The sequence below is a fragment of the Pongo abelii genome, chromosome 20 (assembly GCF_028885655.2).
Source record: "Pongo abelii isolate AG06213 chromosome 20, NHGRI_mPonAbe1-v2.0_pri, whole genome shotgun sequence".
NCBI lineage: Eukaryota > Metazoa > Chordata > Mammalia > Primates > Hominidae > Pongo > Pongo abelii.
Genome location: NC_072005.2, coordinates 4,394,534 through 4,413,590, shown reverse-complemented (window position 1 = coordinate 4,413,590; position 19,057 = coordinate 4,394,534). Strand labels below are relative to the sequence as shown.

At 55.0% G+C, this 19,057-nt stretch overlaps 1 protein-coding gene across 5 annotated transcripts in view; it reads right to left on the bottom strand.

Moving 5' to 3' along the window:
- The window catches only part of HDGFL2 (HDGF like 2), a 31,038-nt gene that overhangs the window by 1,637 nt on the left and 10,344 nt on the right, over positions 1-19,057 (bottom strand). For all 5 annotated transcript variants that reach the window (XM_024237108.2, XM_024237110.2, XM_024237106.2 and 2 more), the window contains exons 4-14: positions 15,210-15,410; positions 12,237-12,353; positions 12,084-12,155; positions 6,703-6,862; positions 6,509-6,584; positions 6,091-6,400; positions 4,162-4,265; positions 2,531-2,604; positions 2,186-2,256; positions 1,646-1,747; positions 859-1,072 (exon numbers count right to left, since the gene is read on the bottom strand). In XM_024237108.2, coding sequence (XP_024092876.1) covers positions 859-1,072; positions 1,646-1,747; positions 2,186-2,256; positions 2,531-2,604; positions 4,162-4,265; positions 6,091-6,400; positions 6,509-6,584; positions 6,703-6,862; positions 12,084-12,155; positions 12,237-12,353; positions 15,210-15,410 — 1,501 coding nt within the window. The remainder of the gene's footprint in view (positions 1-858; positions 1,073-1,645; positions 1,748-2,185; positions 2,257-2,530; positions 2,605-4,161; positions 4,266-6,090; positions 6,401-6,508; positions 6,585-6,702; positions 6,863-12,083; positions 12,156-12,236; positions 12,354-15,209; positions 15,411-19,057) is intronic.

Genomic DNA, 19,057 nt, shown 5'->3' with positions numbered 1-19,057 from the left:
AGGAGAATGGCGTGAACCCGGGAGGCAGAGCTTGCAGTGAGCCGAGATCGCGCTACTGCACTCCAGCCTGGGGGACAGAACAAGACTCCGTCTCAAAAAAAAAAAAAAAAAATTAGCAGGGCATAGTGGTGTAGGCCTACAATCCCAGCTCCTCAGGAGGCTGAGGTGGAGGATGGCTTGTGCCCAGGAAGTCAAAGTTGCAGTGAGCTGTGATTGTACCACTGCACTCCAGCCTGGGGGACAGAGCGAGACCCCATCTCAGAAAAAAAAAGAAAAAAGAAAAAAAGACACTAGCCTTCGGCTGCCCCCTGGGCCGCAGAGTCCCATCCCAAGCTCACCCATCCCATCTCCAAAGGGCTGCTCTGAGCACCCGTGATGGGGCCATGTCAGCCCAGTAGCCCCACAGCCAGCAGCCCCGAGGGTCACACCCTGTCTCCTGTCGGCCCACCAGGCAAGCAAGGGCACCTGAGGCCTTCGCCCCCGAGCCTCCACCGACTGCTTCTCTGAACAATGCCCCACTCTTTGCCCCCGCTGCACAGAGCCACCCCCTCTCTGGGCGTCCCAGGGTTGGAGATGGTGGAGGCATGTGCTGTCATGCACTGTCCCCGTCACCCCTCTGGCGTGAGCCCCAAGTTGCCCGCACGCTGGCTGCCTGGCACACGGTAGGACCTGAATGCCCCTCACTGGCTGCCCCGGGGATTAAAGCTGGGTCTGCACAGAGACCCCAACAGGACATGACACTCTGGCGGGTTTGGGGCAGAGACCAGAGCTGTGCTCCCCTTCTGGAATGTTCTGCAAAGCATCTGTTTCTTCAGCTGAGGAGACCGAGGTTCAGGGCCCACCCCGCCCGCCCCTCACCGGTGCTGGGCTTGTCCTCCGCCTTCTCCTGGGGGGCCTCCTCCCCGGCCAGCTCCTCCCCGGCCAGCTTCTCCTCGGCCTTCTCCTTCTCCATCCCAGACTTGTTCGCTTTCTGCACCGCCTCGATCTTTGGGCCGAGGACCCGCGACTTGAGCCGGGTATAGACTTCTGCTGCCTTCTCCATTACATCCTTGTTCGCTTTGTAACGGCGAATCTGGCCACCAAGAGAAGAGGCCTGGCTCACCCAAGTGCAGCGGCCCTAGCCCCGGCTCTGAGCCCCCCGCCCCAGCAATGCGCCCCTCCCGTGAGCACAGCTCTGTGCAGCAGGCATTTCTTTTTTTTCTTTTTCTTTTTTTTTTTTTTTTGAGACGGAGTCTCGCTCTGTCACCCAGGCTGGAGTGCAGTGGCGCGATCTCAGCTCACTGCAACCTCCGCCTCCTGGGTTCAAGTGATTCTCCTGCCTCAGCCTCCTGAGTAGCTGGGATTATAGGTGCCCATCACCATGCCTGGCTAATTTTTGTATCTTTAGTACAGATGGGGTTTCACCATGTTGGTCAGGATGGTCTCAATCTCCTGACCTCAGATGATCTTCCTGCCTCGGCCTCCCAAAGTGCTGGGATTACAGCCACCACGCCTGGCAAGCACCGGGCATTTCTACCCGGCAGCCCATAGCCTCCTCACTGACCCAGGGCTGCCCCAACAGGAACCCGCTGGGGCCTGGGCTCCTGGGCAGGCACCTGCTCCCAGCTTCCCCGCCTGCACCCTGCGCCTCTGATTCCCGCCATACCTTCTTCAAGGTGGCCACCACGTCTGTGTTCTTCTGGAGGATCTGAGAGGTCACCTGCAGGGTTCCCAGCTCCTCTAGGGCATTCAGGCACCTCTTCACGTCCTGCAGGGTGGGGTGGCAGTGAGGGAGACGGCCTGGCCGAGGGATCCCCAGTGGTCCCAGGGCCCCGATGGGCGGAGGAAGACATCCTGGGCTCTCCTTGAGGGAAGCTGAATCTGCAGAACAGCTCCCCCCAGCCCCCAACCAGTTGACGAGGAACTCCAGGGACAGGCAGATACTTGGGGTCCCAGGTACGTGGGGGTTGGTCCTGGGGGCCTCCACGCACCGCCTGCCGGGAAAGCTGGGTGCTGCATGTCAGGACCAGCTCCCCCAGGGCCCTTGGCCAGGAGACCCCATGTGCTCACTAGCAATTGGAACAGACTCCCGGCCCACCCACCCGCAAGACCCCGGCTTTGTCTCAGTTTCCCGAGACGTCTAAGGGAGCCTGGCAGGGATGTGGCAGCGGGGACTGCCTGGCTCACAGGCCCTTGAGGGTCTTACCGGGCTGTCGACCTTTAGGGCAAACTTGATCTCACTGTGCAGCTTCTGCAGCTTCTCCTCCACAGAGGGCTCTGGGCCAGGAGAAAGAGCACTGTGTAGGCCCAGGCAGGGCCACAGGGGGCCAGCTGCTCGAGGGCAGGAGCCTGAGAGCCTCTGGAGGAGTTGTCATGGGGGCCCCAGGTCTGCAGGCTCAGCCCCCACCCTTGAAGGCACCACCGGCCAGGTCGGCCGAGGATGTGCTGAGCATCCTCTCTAGGGACAGGCGGGACAGCCCGGCCATGCCACGGCTGTCCCTGTTCCCCTCAGCGAACTCAGTGTGGGCAGTGCTGGGCAGCCAGGCCTCACCTTTCTTCTTCTCTACCTTCCTGTCCATTGAGAAGCCCTCGGACCGCTTCCGGGTCCGCTCCACCTTCATGGGCCTGTGGAGAAGTGCTCCCCTCAGTCAGGCCCCGTCACCAGCACTCTGCCACTGAGGGGCTGGCGCCCGAGGGGGTGAACCCAAACCCACTGCAAAGGAAACCTTTGGGAGGCCCTGGGAGCTAAGCCGGGAAACGGGAGGCAGGGAGGCCCTGCCACAGCCTAGGCCTAGGGCAGACCAGGGCAGCCACAGGCTCGAGCTGCCCAAAGATACAAGCCTTTTCCCGGGTTCTTATGAAATCCCGGGATTCTTTTCCTCGTTCACGTGGCCAAGGGCTGGCTTTGTTTACCAGAGTCAGCGAGCTAGGAAAAGGCCCTCAAGGGTGACACGCATGCAGGAGGGAGGCCCATTGCTGAGGCTTGGTGCCATGTGCTATTCTGTACCCCACCACTGCCATACCCGCCTGCCAAATTCTCATGGGCAGGTTTGTCCACCCAAGGCCAGATGCCATTTAGAAAGTGGGCTGGGGGACCAGGCACGACGGCTCCCAGCACTTTGGGAGGCCGAGGCGAGTGGATCACGAGATCAGGAGATCGAGACCATCCTGGCCAACATGGTGAAACCCCGTCTCTACTAAAAATACAAAAAATTAGCCAGGCGTGGTGGCACGCACCTGTAGTTCCAGCTACTTCGGAGGCTGAGCCGGGAGAATCGCTTGAACCCAGGAGGCAGAGGTTGCAGTGAGCTGAGATGGCGCCACTGCACTCCAGCCTGGGCGATAGAGCAAGACTCCGTCTCAAAAGAAAAAAAAAAAAAAAAAAAAAGTGGGCTGGGGCCAGGCGCGGTGGCTCACACTTGTAATCCCAGCACTTTGGAAGGCCGAGGCAGGCGGATCACGAGGTCAGGAGATCGAGCGAGACCAGCCTGACCAACATGGTGAAACCCTGTGTCTACTAAAACAACAAAAATTAGCTGGGCGTGGTGGCGGGTGCCTATAATCCCAGCTACTCGGGAGGCTGAGGCAGAAGAATCGCTGGAACACGGAAGGCAGAGGTTGCAGTGAGCCGAGATCGCACCACTGTACTCCAGCCTGTGCGAAAGAGCGAGAGCAAGAGTCCATCTCAAAAAAAAAAAAAAAAAAAAAAAGAAAGTGAGCTGGGAGATGGGCTCTGTCTCCCCACCACAGGGGGACCAAGATGCAAACCCCTAGGCCGGGGTGCAGTTTCTCCCTCCTCCTCTGCTCTGTGGACATTGGGGATGGACTGTTCTCTGGGATGGGCCGTCCTGGGCACTACAGAGCGCTCGGCAGCGTCCCCAGCCTCCACCCACTCCATGCCAGGAGCACCCCCGAGTCATGACAACCACAGATGTCCCCGGACGTGGCCCAGTGTCTCTGGAGGCGGGATCACCCCAGAGGAGACCCCTGGGCTGGCCAAAGATCCCGCTCCCACAGCAGCAATTCCTACGCAGCCCACACAACCCGAGGACCAGGAACTTCAACCGGGTCCGGCTCCAAGGCTGAACTCAGAGGTGAGGCTGCCCCTGTGAGGGGTGAGGGTTGTGGGGTGATGCGGGGTGTGGGGCCTCCAGGGTGTGCAGGGGGTGGAGCAGGGCTCACTTGGCTTGCTGCTTCTCCTCGGGCCGTGCTCTCTTCTCCTTCTGGCCAGGTTTCCTGGCGGGCTCTGTGCTTGAGGACTGCAGCTTCTTCGCTGATTTCTTGGCCTACAGCAGTCAGGAAGGGCGCATTGGAGCAGTGGGAAGAGGGGATTACCCAGACCCCTAGCCCATCCCACTACCAGGAGATGCAGCTCGACCCTTTCTGCCACCCTCCACACTGTTTGAAGGTGCTGGGGCAGGATGGGAGGGGAGGGAGGACCCAGTGTCCAGTCCTGAGTGGATCGTGGGGTTCTTGGAGCCCAGGCCCCATCCAGTGGAGGAACAGCCCCCTTCACTCCTCCTGCCCAGCAGTACTGGGCTGTGGCTGAAACGCCTCCTGCACCAGGAGTTCGGTCCCCTTTCCGTGACGAAGGGAGTGACAGAGAGAACATGGCGCTGTTCTTGCTTTCCCCAAAGAAGGCAGGCCTGGCTGAGGGGCACCAGCATGTGGGCCCCAGGCACTCAGTCTAGGTCAGACACTGGATTCAGGCCACACTGCCTGAATCTCCACAAGGGTAGAGGGTGTGACAGGGCCGGCAGCACAACACATGGTATAGGAGAGGCCCGACAATCACCACCCTAGGAGGCCTCCTACCTGCTCCCACGCTCACCTGTAAGCTGCACCCCATGGCAGCCAGAGGGCACCTGAGAGCACCCGAGGGAGGGCCCATCCCTCCCCTGTCCAGTGCCCTCCATGGCTGCCACCTCCCTCAGGGTCAAAGCCCAAATCCTCCCTGCAGCCCCCATGGCCCGACCCGGCCTGCCACGTCCGTTCCCCACCACCCCCTTTTCCCTCTCTCCCCTCCCCCCTCCGCTCCAGCCGCAGAGGCCACCTCGCTGTTCCTCCAGCATGCCAGGCACAGTCCTCTGGGCCTCCGTGTGAGCTGCTTCTCCTGCCTAGAATGTGTCCCCTCCCAGGAGTCTTCACAGATCCCCTCCCTTCATTCGGAGCCTTTTGTTTTTTTCGTTTTTTTTTTTTTGAGACGGAGTCTTGCTCTGGCCCAGGCTGGAGTGCAGTGGCACCATCTTGGCTCACTGCAACCTCTGCCTCCCGGGTTCACGCCATTCTCCTGCCTTAGCCTCCTGAGTAGCTGGGACTACAGGCGCCTGCCACAACGCCTGGCTAATTTTTTTGTATTTTTAGTAGAGACGGGGTTTCACCGTGTTAGCCAGGCTGGTCTCGATCTCCTGACCTCGTGATCCGCCCGCCTTGGCCTCCCAGAGTGCTGGGATTACAGGTGTGAGCCACCGTGCCCGGCCCATTCGGAACCTTTTACTTAAACCCAAACGCAAGCCTTTGGAGTCTACTCACACCTTCAGGGTCTACCCTATTTAAAAGAGAAACCCCCTACCCCACTTTACCCTTCTCCTTAGCACCGAAAACTCCGGACAGCACGCACTACCCGCATGTCATCTGTACAGCTCCTCCCTCCCTTGTTTTGTTTTGAGACAGGGTCTTGCTCTGTGGCCCAGGCTGGAGTGCAGTGGATTGATGACAGCTCACTGCAGCCTCCAACTCCTGGGCTCAAGCAATTCTCCTGCCTCAGCCTCCTGAGCAGCTGGGACTATACAGGCACACACCACCACGCCCAGCTAATTTTTTAAGGTTTTTATAGAGACGGAGTCTCTCTATCTTGCCCAGGCTGGTCTCGAGCTGGGCTCAAGTAATCGTCCCACCTCAGCTGCCCAAAGTGCTGGGATAGTAGGCGTGAGCCACCAAGCCCGGCCCCCTCCCTCCCGGGAATGTCCCCTCCTCCAGGGCAGGAGTTTCTGGACCCACGCACTGCTTTCCTGACGGTGTCCCGGAACCTGGGATACTGCCTCGTACCTAGTAGATGCTCGATAAACGTGTGGAGAGAAGGCAGGGACTCCCGGCGCCCTCCCGGCTCACCTCTCTCTCCAGCTCGGCCTCGGGCTCGGAGTCAGAGGAGGACGGGGGACCCCGGCCCCGGCTCTTGCGTCCCCGCTTCTTGACGGGCTCATCGTCCTCCCTGAGCTCGTCCCCGCTGCTGCCGCCGCTGCCCCGCTCAGCCTCCCCGCGGTCAGCCCGCTCGCGCCTCCGCTCCTTCTCCTCCTTCTCCTGCTCCCGCAGGCGCCGCAGCTCCTCCTCCTGCTCTCGCCGCCGCCGGGCCTCCAGCTCGCGCCTCCGCGCCTCGTCCCGCCGCTTCCACTCACTGATGCGGTCCACCTCGTCGCTGTCACTGGAGGTGGAGGGGGCGGCTGGGGACCTCCGTTCCTCCCTCGGGAGCCCGCCCTGGCCCTCGGCCGATGGAGGAGCCGCCAGAGGGGACCCCAGCTCCAGCACCCACCTGTCACTGCTGGAGCTGGACGGAGGCCGTTCAGGCTTCGGTTTCCGCCCTCGCGGCTTCGGGGGAGGCTTCTCGGCTACAGGAAGAGGAGGAGGGGGTGACCTTCCTTCCAGGGCTCCAAGGTGACCAGGGGACTGCCTGGGAGCGCCCCGGCAGGGGCCAGGCCAAGAGATGTGCGAGCACGAGGGCCCTACCTGGCTTCCTGCCCCTCGGAGGCTTCTTCACAGACACGTCGGAGTCGGAGGAGGAGGAGGAAGAGGAGGAGGAGGACGCCGACCGCGCCATGGCCACCGGCTCAGGCTTGGCCCCGTCGGAATCTGCCTTGGAGTCGGAGTCGGAGGCTGACGGCGCTTTCTGGGGAGAAGCAGGGACAGGCGTGAGCATCAGGAGCCCCACCGTGAGAAGCGGGGCGCACCAGGCCAGAGGAGGCTCCTGCACCCCCGCAGCCGCCAGGCTCTGCCGGCCTCGGCTCAGGGCCCAGCTCCGAATCCCCTCCGACCCACAAAGCCCACCTGTACCCCAAGTGAAAACCGGGATCCCAGGCGGCCCCGGGCGCGCCGGGCAGCTGCTGGCCCTTCACCTCATCTTCCTCCGTGAAGCGAGTACATCAGAACCCCGGGTTTCCCAGTGGGAACATCTTTTCTTTGTGCAAAATCTTGTGCGGAGGCCACATCAGACAAGTTGCTGTGCTCTACCGCCTCCACCCGAGTACCCTGCCAAACACACACGCCACACACAGACACCACACACACCACACACACCACACCACACATCACACAGATACCACACACACCACCCACAGATAACACACACCATACACACTCATAACACACACACCACACACACACCACACCCAGATAACACACACCACACCACACACACCACACACAGATAACACACACCACACCACACACACCACCCACAGATACACACCATACACACTCATAACACACACACCACACACACACCACACCCAGATAACACACACCACACCACACACACCACACACAGATAACACACACCACACCACACACACCACCCACAGATAACACACACCATACACACTCATAACACACACACCACACACACACCACACCCAGATAACACACACCACACCACACACACCACACCCAGATAACACACACCACACCACACACACCACACACAGATAACACACACCACACCACACACACCACCCACAGATAACACACACCATACACACTCATAACACACACACCACACACACACCACACCCAGATAACACACACCACACCACACACACCACACCCAGATAACACACACCACACCACACACACCACACACAGATAACACACACCACACCACACACACCACCCACAGATACACACCATACACACTCATAACACACACACCACACACACACCACACCCAGATAACACACACCACACCACACACACCACACACAGATAACACACACCACACCACACACACCACCCACAGATAACACACACCATACACACTCATAACACACACACCACACACACACCACACCCAGATAACACACACCACACCACACACACCACACACAGATAACACACACCACACCACACACACCACCCACAGATAACACACACACCACACACACCACACACAGATAACACACACCACACCACACACACCACACACAGATAACACACACCACACCACACACACCACACACAGATAACACACACCACACAGATACACACCACACAGACCACAGATAACACACACACCACACAGATACCACACACCACACACACAGATACACACCATACATACACTCAGATAACACACACCACACAAACCACATATACACAACACACACCACACCACATACCACACACACAGATACCACACACCACACCACACATACCACGCACACACACACCACACAGACACCACACACACACCACAGACAACACACACAACGTACACAGACACCACACACAGACAACACACACAACACAGATATCACACACCACACACACACAGATAACACACACACCACACACACCGCACACAGACAACACACACACCACACAGACACCACACACAAACACACACCACACACACAGACACCACACAGACACCACACACACACACAAACACACCACACATAACACACACCACACATAACACATACCACACACAGATAACACACACCACACCACACACAGATAACACACACACCACACACACAGACAACACACACACCACACAGACACCACACACAAACACACACCACACACACAGACACCACACAGACACCACACACACACAAACACACCACACATAACACACACCACACATAACACACACCACACACAGATAACACACACACCACACACACAGACAACACACACCACACACAGATACACACCACACCACACAGACAACACACACCACACAGATAACACACACACTACACACAGACAACACACACACCACACACAGACAACACACACCACACACAGATACACACCACAAACACAGACACCACACACACCACACACACAGACAACACACCACACACAGATAACACACACCACACACACACACAGATAACACACACACCACACACACTGCAAAGACACAGACAACACACACATCACGGACACCACACACACACACAGATAACACCACACCACACACACCACACAGACAACACACACACCACACACACACCACACAGACAACACACACCACACAGACTACACACACATACTAGACACCACACACAGATACACCACAGATACACACACCACACACACACAGATAATACACACCACACACACAGACAACACACACACCACACACCGCAGACAACACACACCACACTGCAGACAACATACAGTTGACACCACACACACAGACACCACACACACACATAACACACACCACACACAGACAACACACACCACACATACAAACACATACACACCACACCACACACCTCAGACAATACACACACACCACAGACAACACACACCACACACACACCACACAGACAACACACACACCACACATAGACAACACACACGTACCACACACAGCACACACCACACACACCACATATAAAAACACCACACACACAATACAAAGATAACACACACTACACACACAACAGACACCACACACACACACACTACACACACCCCCACACACACTACACACATCACACACAGACAACACACACACCACACACACACGCCCCCCCCACAGAACACGCACACCACACACACAGACAACACACACACCACACACAAACACACACACAGACAACACACCACACACAGATAATACACATACCATACACACCACACAGACACCACACACACAGGTAACACACACACCAGACACCACACACACATAACACACCACACACACCAGACAACACATACACCACACAAACACATACACACCACACACACATAACACACCATACACACAACACATACACACATCCAACACACACAGACACCACAGACAGACAACACACACACCAGACACAGACAACACATACCACACACACACCACACACAGATAACACACACACCACACACAGACAACACACCACACAAACACACATACCACACACAACAGATAAACAGATAACACACACAGATAACACACACACCACACAGATAACACACATACCATACATACAACACATACACACCACACACAGACAACACACACACACAGACAACACACGCACCACACACAGATAACACACCACACACACCACACAACAGATAGATACACACCATACACAGCACACACAGATAACACACTACACACACTACACACACAGATACATAGAAAACACACAGAGATAACACACACACCACACACAGATAACACACACCGTACGTACAACACACACAGATAAAACACACACCACACACAGACCACACACACTAGACACCACACACACAAACACACCAGACACCACACAGACACCACACACACAGACATCACACACACCACACACAGATAACACACATACAATACGCACACACACAGACCACACATATACCAGACACACAGCACACACACGCCACACACAGACAACACACATACACCATACACAGACAACACACAACATGCACACCCCACACCACACACATTACACAAACAACACACAGACAACATACATACCAGACACACACCACAGACAACACACACCACACACACAGATAACACACATACCATACACACACACCACACACACAGATAACACATACCATACACACACCACACAAACAGACACACCACACAGACACCACACACAACACACATACCATACAACAGACACCATATACACAACACAAACCACACACACACACCACAGACACACACAACAAAGACAACACACAGACAACACATACCACACACACCACACACACAGATAACACACACAACACACACACCACAAAGACACACATATCACACACACCACACAGCTAACACACACAGACCACATATAACACACACACCAGACACACAGAACAGACAACACACACACCAGACACACCATACACAGACACACCAGACACACAAACACCAGACAACACAGACAACACACATACCACACCACACACATACCACACACCACACACAGACAACACACATACCATATACACACAACACACACACACCAGACACACACCAGACAACACACACACACAAAACACACACCATACACAGATAACACACAGACAAAACACATACCACACAAACCATACACACGGACACACCAGACACACAAACACACACAACACAGACACCACACACACAGATACAAACACTATACACATACAGCAAAACATAATGCAACACACACAGACACACACACGGACACACAGACACATGAACACAGTATGCACACAGGGACACACATGCACACACACAGGCACCACATATACTCACATGGGAACACAAAGGCACAACACACAGACACAGAGGAGAGGCACAGCGCGTGCGTGCGCGCACACACACACACACACACACACACAGGCACAGGGACACAGGCACCAGAAACACACACACAGGCACGACACACGCACACACGACACACACATCACACATGCACAATCTCCACACACACTGCACACATACACACGTACATGGTCACAAACATGCATACACACAAGTACACACACACACGCACGTGGACACATGTACACAGAGACAGAACACACACACACAATCCGCTCATATACACACCGGCACACACCTCTCTCTCCTCTCTTCTGTCTCCCTCTCGTTCTCTCGCTCTCTCGCTCTCTCACTCATGCACGCTCAGGACTGCTTCCCTCCCTTCTGATGCCAACATCCCAGAATGCCCCTTTCCAAACCGGATGGTGGGCTCCTGGAGGCAGTGTGGCCATAACGAGGTGCCACGCTCAGGGCAGACGCGGTCCCCTGGGGTCCCCTGCAGTCCGTGTCCCACCCCCTCCAGAAATGGCCCACCCCTGCCCTGGGGACAGCGCTGGAGACCGCAGAGGTGCCCCACGAGTGGGCATGGGAAACAAAGTCAAGTGCACGCTACCTTTTTTTTCCGTCCCCCCAGGGGGCCCCTCCGTGGCGCCCGGACCACTGCTTTCTTCTCAGGTGTGAAGTCCTGGGGGAGAGAAGTGAGCTGAACTGGGGCCCACTGGCAGCCACTGCACTTCCCTGCCCTCCCAAGGAGCCACCGGCCCACCTGGTCGCTGGTCTTCTCCGACTCAGATGAGCTTTCCGAGTTCTCCTCTTCGGATGGGGACATGCTGGCCTGATCCAGGTCGCTGGAGGCCTTTCGGGCTCGTTTCGAGACCGACATCTGGAAGAGGAACGGCCTGAATGCTCAGTGACGGGAAGGCCGTGCTCCTGGCAGGAAGCCCCCAGCTGACTGCCCACCGCCCACGAGAGCTGAGCTCTGGAACCTCTCTGGAGGGCCAGGAACCCTGTGAGAACCTGATCAAACCAGGGATCTTGAACCTTGAGGACATGCTTGGTGAAAGAAGCCAATCACAAAAAGACAAACTCTTGCCGGGCGCGGTGGCTCACGCCTGTAATCCCAGCACTTTGGGAGGCCGAGGCGGGTGGATCACGAGGTCAGGAGATCGAGACCATCCTGGCTAACACGGTGAAACCCCGTCTCTACTAAAAATATAAAAAATTAGCCGGGCATGGTGGCATAGTCCCATGTAGGACATGGGTGCCTGCAGTCCCAGCTACTTGGGAGGCTGAGGCAGGAGAATGGCGTGAAGCCAGGAGGCAGAGGTTGCAGTGAGCCGAGATTGCGCCACTGCACTCCAGCCTGGGCGACAGAACGAGACTCCGTCTCAAAAAAAAAAAAAAAAAAAAGACAAACTCTTATAGGAGGTCCCCAGGGTCATCAGACTCACAGAGACAGAAAGTAGGATGGGGGGCACCAGGGCTGCAGACGGGGGTGGGAGTGAGTGTTTCATGGGACAGCATTTCAGCTTGGGAAGACGAGAAAGTTCTGCAGATGATGGTGGTGATGGTTGCACAACCACATGAATATGCTTAATGCTGCTGAACGGTACACTTAAAAATGGCTAATTTTGGCCGGGGGCGGTGGCTCACGCCTGTAATCCCAACACTCTGGGAGGCCGAGGTGGGCAGATCACCTGAGGTCGGGAGTTTCAGACCAGCCTGACCAACATGGAGAAACCCCGCCTCTACTGAAAAACAAAATTAGCTGGCTGTGGTGGCATATGCCTGTAATCCCAGCTACTCAGGAGGCCGAGGCAGGAGAATCGCTTGAACCTGGGAGGCGGAGGTTGCAGTGAGCCGAGATCACGCCATCGCACTCCAGCCTGGGTGACAAGAGTGAAACTCCATCCCCCCACCCAAAAAAAAAAAAAAGAGAAAAAAAAGAAATAATCCTTGCTTGGCTCAGAAACCCCTCATATACTACAGCTATTTTTTTCTAAATTCTCTATGTTCTTTGCATTTTCCAAGTTATCTACTATAAATATGGTTTATCATTTTAGAATCAAAAAATAATACAAAGTACACGTGACTCTATCAAAAGAATTTGCTGCTAGAATCTGGTCCTTTGTTTCTACACCCAAATAGTGAGAAATGGTCAAAAGGCAGGACAGAGAATATACCCAGGAGAATGGAACACACACATCTGCACAAAACCCTGCACAGAAACGTTCATGGCAGCCTGATCTGGAAAGGCCCAAAAGTGGAAACAACCCAAATGGCCAGCGACGTGTGGATCAACACACTGTGTTCCCTCCACACACCGGAATCTGACCCGGCCAGGAAAAGGAAGGGAGGCGGCCAGGCACGGTGGCTCACGCCTGTCATCCCAGCACTCTGGGAGGCTGAGGCAGGCTGATCAGGAGGTCAGGAGTTCGAGAGCAGCCTGGCCAACATGGAGAAATGCCATCTCTACTAAAAATACAAAATTAGCCGGACGTGGTAGCAGGCCCCTGTAATCCCAGCTACTCAGGAGGCTGAGGCAAAAGAATTGCTTGAACCCGGGAGGTGGAGGATGCAGTGAGCAGAGATGATGCCACTGCACTCCAGCCTGGGCGACAGAACTAGACTCCGTCTCAAAATAAATAAATAAATAAAACAAATGGAGCTGACCCGAGCTGCAGCGTGGATGCACCCCGAGGACGTCATGCTTGGTGAAGGAAGGCAGACACAAAGGCCATGCAGTGTGTGATCCCATTTCTATGAAATGTCCAGGACAGGCCCCTCCACAGAGGCAGAAAGGGGATGTGTGGGTGCCAGGGGCCAGAGGAGGGGCTGTGGAGGATCAGCTGATGGGGACCAGGTTTCTTTTTGGGGTGACAGAAATCTCCTGGAATAATGGTAATGGTTGCACAATTCCGTGAACACACTAAAAACCACTGAGGTGTATATTCAGGAAGGATGAATCTCATGGTGTATGGACTATAACTCAATTTTTAAAAAATGCATACTGAAAAACAATTATATTAAAGAAAGGGACCAGGCCAGGCACCATGGCTAACGCCTGTAATCCCAGTACTTTGGGAGGCCGAAGCGGGCGGATCATGAGGTCAGGAGATCAAGACCAGCCTGGCCAACATGGTGAAACCCTGTCTCTACTAAAATACGAAAAATTAGCCAGGCGTGGTGGTGGATGCCTGTAATCTCAGCTACTTCGGAGGCTGAGGCAGGGGAATCGCTTGAACCCAGGAGGTGGAGATTGCAGTGAGCTGAGATCGTGCCACTGCACTCCAGCCTGGCAACAGAATGAGACTCCGTCTCAAAAAAAAAAAAAAAAAAAAAGAAAGGAGGTCAGGCGCAGTGGCTCAAGACTGTAATCCCAGCACTTTGAGAGACCGAGGCAGGCAGATCACCTGAGGTCAGGAGTTCAAGACCAACTTGGGCCACCTGGTGAATCCCCGTCTCTATTAAAAATACAAAACTTAGCCAAGCGCAGTGGTGGGTGCCTGTAATCCCAGCTACTGGGGAGACTGAGGCAGAAGAATTGCTTGAACCTGGGAGGCGGAGGTTGCAGCGAGCCAAGATCCCGCCACTGCACTCCAGCCTGGGCGACAGAGTAAGACCTTGTCTCAAAAAAAAAAAAAAAAAAAAAAAAAAAGGCAGGGGAGGAAGAGCAAGCTGCCAGGCCAGACATCAGGGCGAGGGGATGAAGGGCCAGTCCTCCTTGGTCCTCCCCTACCTTTAGCGCAGGCGTCTTCCTCTTCAGGCCACTGTTGTCGCTACTCTTGTCTGAGTCCGAGTCACTCTCCATCCTGTCGCTGGCAGCTGTGGCGGTTACCGCTGTGACGGCCATGACCCCCCGGTCCTCGTCGTCCTCGTCAGCGTCACTGCCGCCGGCGGGGTTGGCCTCGGGGGCCTCGCTGTCGGAGGAGCTCACCGGCTGTGGGAGTCGGGGCAGAGAACGCGCGTCACTACCAGTCATGGGTGGATTTCCCCATCAGGACTGTGACCCAGAGGATGGCAACCACACGTGGGATCCTGAATGTCAGGCGTGTTGTCTCCTGGCTTTACAAATGGGGAAACCAAGGCCCGGAAGGGCCGGAGAACGAAGGCAGGAGAGTGAGATGGATTCGTGTATGGTGGGCACTAGGGTTGGGCCCCGGGCTTCCCGGGTTAAACCTGGGGCAAGTGACTTCAACCTCTCTGTGCCTCAGTGACCACTTCTGGACAATGGGGATGGCTCAGTTTTGACCTCAGAGGCCTGTAACCAGAAAAGCATGGATGTGGGAGGAGGAGCACCTAAGGCAGTGCCAAGACCATGCCAAGAGGTCCAGAAATGGTTGCCTTGGCCGGGCGCAGAGGCTCACGCCTGTAATCCCAGCACTTTGGTAGGCTGCGGCAGGCAGATCACCTGAGGTCAGATGTTCGAGACCAGCCTGGCCAACATGGCAAAACCCCATCTCTACTAAAAATACAAAAATTAGATGGGTGTGGTGGCATGTGCCTGTAATCCCAGCTACTCAGGAGGCTGAGGCAGGAGAATCACTTGAACCCGCGCAGTGGAGGTTGCAGTAAGCCGAGATCACGCCACTGCCCTCCAGCCTGGGCAACAGAGTGAGACTCTGTCTCAAAAAAATAAAAAAAGAAAGAAAATGGTTCTTTTTTTTTTTTTAAGTCATTCAATTATGAGGAGGAGGAAGCCAAGCTAGGACAAGACCTCTGGGCTTCTAACGTCCAGGCACTGCTATTTCTCCTACACTCAAAATGCCTGCTCAGGCAGTGACAGCCACAGAAATCACAAACACCTATCTGATTCTTCTTATGTGCCAGGCACGTGACCAGGTCACACACTCAGCCAACGTTTGCTGAGCAGTCATGAGTGTCGGGCACTGGGCCGGGGGCATCAAGAACACAGAAGTGACCGTGGCATCTCCCTTGCCCCTGGGAGCTGGTTTTCTAGCAGGAGACCCTGAACATTGCCATTTAAACATAGACAATTCCAAATGGTGGTGACACGCAGGAAGAAAACACGGGCGTATGGTTGTGAGGATTCAGAGAGGAGTAGGGCTGGTGGCTCACGCTTGTAATCCCAGCACTTTGCAAGGCCAAGGCAGAAGGATCACTTGAGCCCAGGAGTTCAAGCCCAGCCTGGGCAACATGGCGAAACTCCCTCTCTACAAAAGATGCACATATTAGCGAGGTGTGGCGGTGTGGGCCTGCGGTCCCAGCTGCTTAAGGGGCTGAGGCAGGAGGATCGCTTGAGCCTAGGAGGCAGAGGTTGCAGTGAGCTGTGATCACACCACTGCACTCCAGACTGAGTGACAGAGCAAGACCCTGTTTGTAAAAGAGAGAGAACCCGGGCGCGGTGGCTCACGCCTGTAATCCCAGCACTTTGGGAGGCCGAGGTGGGTGGAACACAAGGTCAGGAGTTTAACACCTGCCTGGCCAACATGGTGAAACCCTGTCTCTACTAAAAATACAAAAAAAATTAGCCAGGCGTGGTGGCAGGCGCCTGTAATCCCAGCTACCCCGGAGGCTGAGGCAGAGAATTGCTTGAACCCAGGAAGCGGAGGTTGCAGTGAGCCGAGATCACACCACTGCACTCCTGCCTGGGCGACAGAGTGAGACTCCGTCTCAAAAAAAAAGAGAGAGAGGAGAGTGTTTAGCACTGAGTGATCGAGGAGGCCCCTCGGAGGATGTGACATTTTCACAGAGGAGTTGTCAGACGCATGGGAAGGGGCAGGAGCTAGCGGCGTTCCAGAGAGCAGGAATGGCACCAATGAAGGTCCCCTTGGGAACCGGAAGAAGCTGACATATACCCATATGGGGCACAGAGAAGCGGGTGGAGGTGGTGAAGAGGAGGATGAAGGGTTAGGCCGTGGGTGGCTCATGCTTGTGGGAGGAAAATCTATGAGCGCCAGGTGTATTGTTTGTATTTTTAGTAGAGACAGGGTTTCACCATGTTGACCAGGATGATCTCAATCTCTTGACCTCATCATCCGCCCGCCTCAGCCTCCCAAAGTGCTGGGATTACAGGAATGAGCCACCGTGCTCAGCAGAGATTGCGATTTTTTCTTTTTTTTTTTTTTTTTGAGACGGAATTTCGCTCTTGTTGCCCAGGCTGGAGTGCAATGGCACGATCTCAGCCCACTGCAACCTCTGCCTCCCAGGTTCAAGCAATTCTCCTGCTTCAGCCTCATTATTCATTCAGTGATCATCATGGGATACCTGCTAGGTCCTCCAACAAACATCATGGGACACCTGCTAGATCCTCCAACAAACATCATGGGACACCTGCTAGATCCTCCAACAAACATCATGGGACACCTGCTAGGTCCTCCAACAAACATCATGGGACACCTGCTAGGTCCTCCAACAAACATCATGGGACACCTGCTAGGTCCTCCAACAAACATCATGGGACACCTGCTAGGTCCTCCAACAAACATCATGGGACACCTGCTAGGTCCTCCAACAAACATCATGGGACACCTGCTAGGTCCTCCAACAAACATCATGGGACACCTGCTAGGTCCTCCAACAAACATCATGGGACACCTGCTAGGTCCTCCAACAAACATCATGGGACACCTGCTAGGTCCTCCAACAAACATCATGGGACACCTGCTAGGTCCTCCAACAAACATCATGGGACACCTGCTAGATCCTCCAACAAACATCATGGGACACCTGCTATGTGCCCAGCTCTGTGCTGGGCGCTGGGGATAGAAACAGCTGAAATGCAGTCCCTGCTGTCGGGGAGCTCATGGTCTACCCAGGAGACAGACAAGTCCACGCGGTTACAACAAGCTCAAGCTGTGCTGCCACAGCTCCCAGCAGAGGCACCAAGCAGCACACAGGCCAGCCTTGCCAGTGTGGAACACCTGACTGAGTGATTTCAGGTCACTTCTTTTCTAAATAACTGCTTTTTTTTTAAGAAGACAGAGAGAGATTGAGTTTTCGTGGCTTTTTTTTTTTTTTTTTTTTTTTTGAGACACGGTCTTACTCTGTTACCCAGGCTGGAGTGCAGTGGTGCAATCACGGCTCATTGCAGCCTCAACTTCCTGGGCTCAGGTGATCTTCCCACCTCAGCCTGCTGAGTAGCTGAAACTACAGGTTTGCGCCAACACACCTGGCTAATGTTTTTGTTTTTTTTTTTCTTTTTTTGTAGACACGGGGTTTCACCATGTTGCCCAGGCTGGTCTCAAACTCCTGGGCTTAAGCAACCCTCCCACCTTGGTCTCCCAAGCTGCTGGGATTACAGGTGTGAGCTACCGCACCCCACGAGATTTTTTTTTTTTTTTTTTTGAGACGGAGTCTCGCTCTGTCGCCCAGGCTGGAGTGCAGTGGCGCCATCTCGGCTCACTGCAAGCTCCACCTGCAGTGAATGGCATGGCTTCATGCCATTCTCCTGCCTCAGTCTCCCAAGTAGCTGGGACTACAGGCGCCAGCCACCACGCCCAGCTAATTTTTTTTGTATTTTTTTAGTTGAGACGGGGTTCCACCGTGTTAGCCAGGATGGTCTCGATCTCCTGACCTCGTGATCCACCCACCTCGGCCTCCCAAAGTGCTGAGATTACAGGTGTG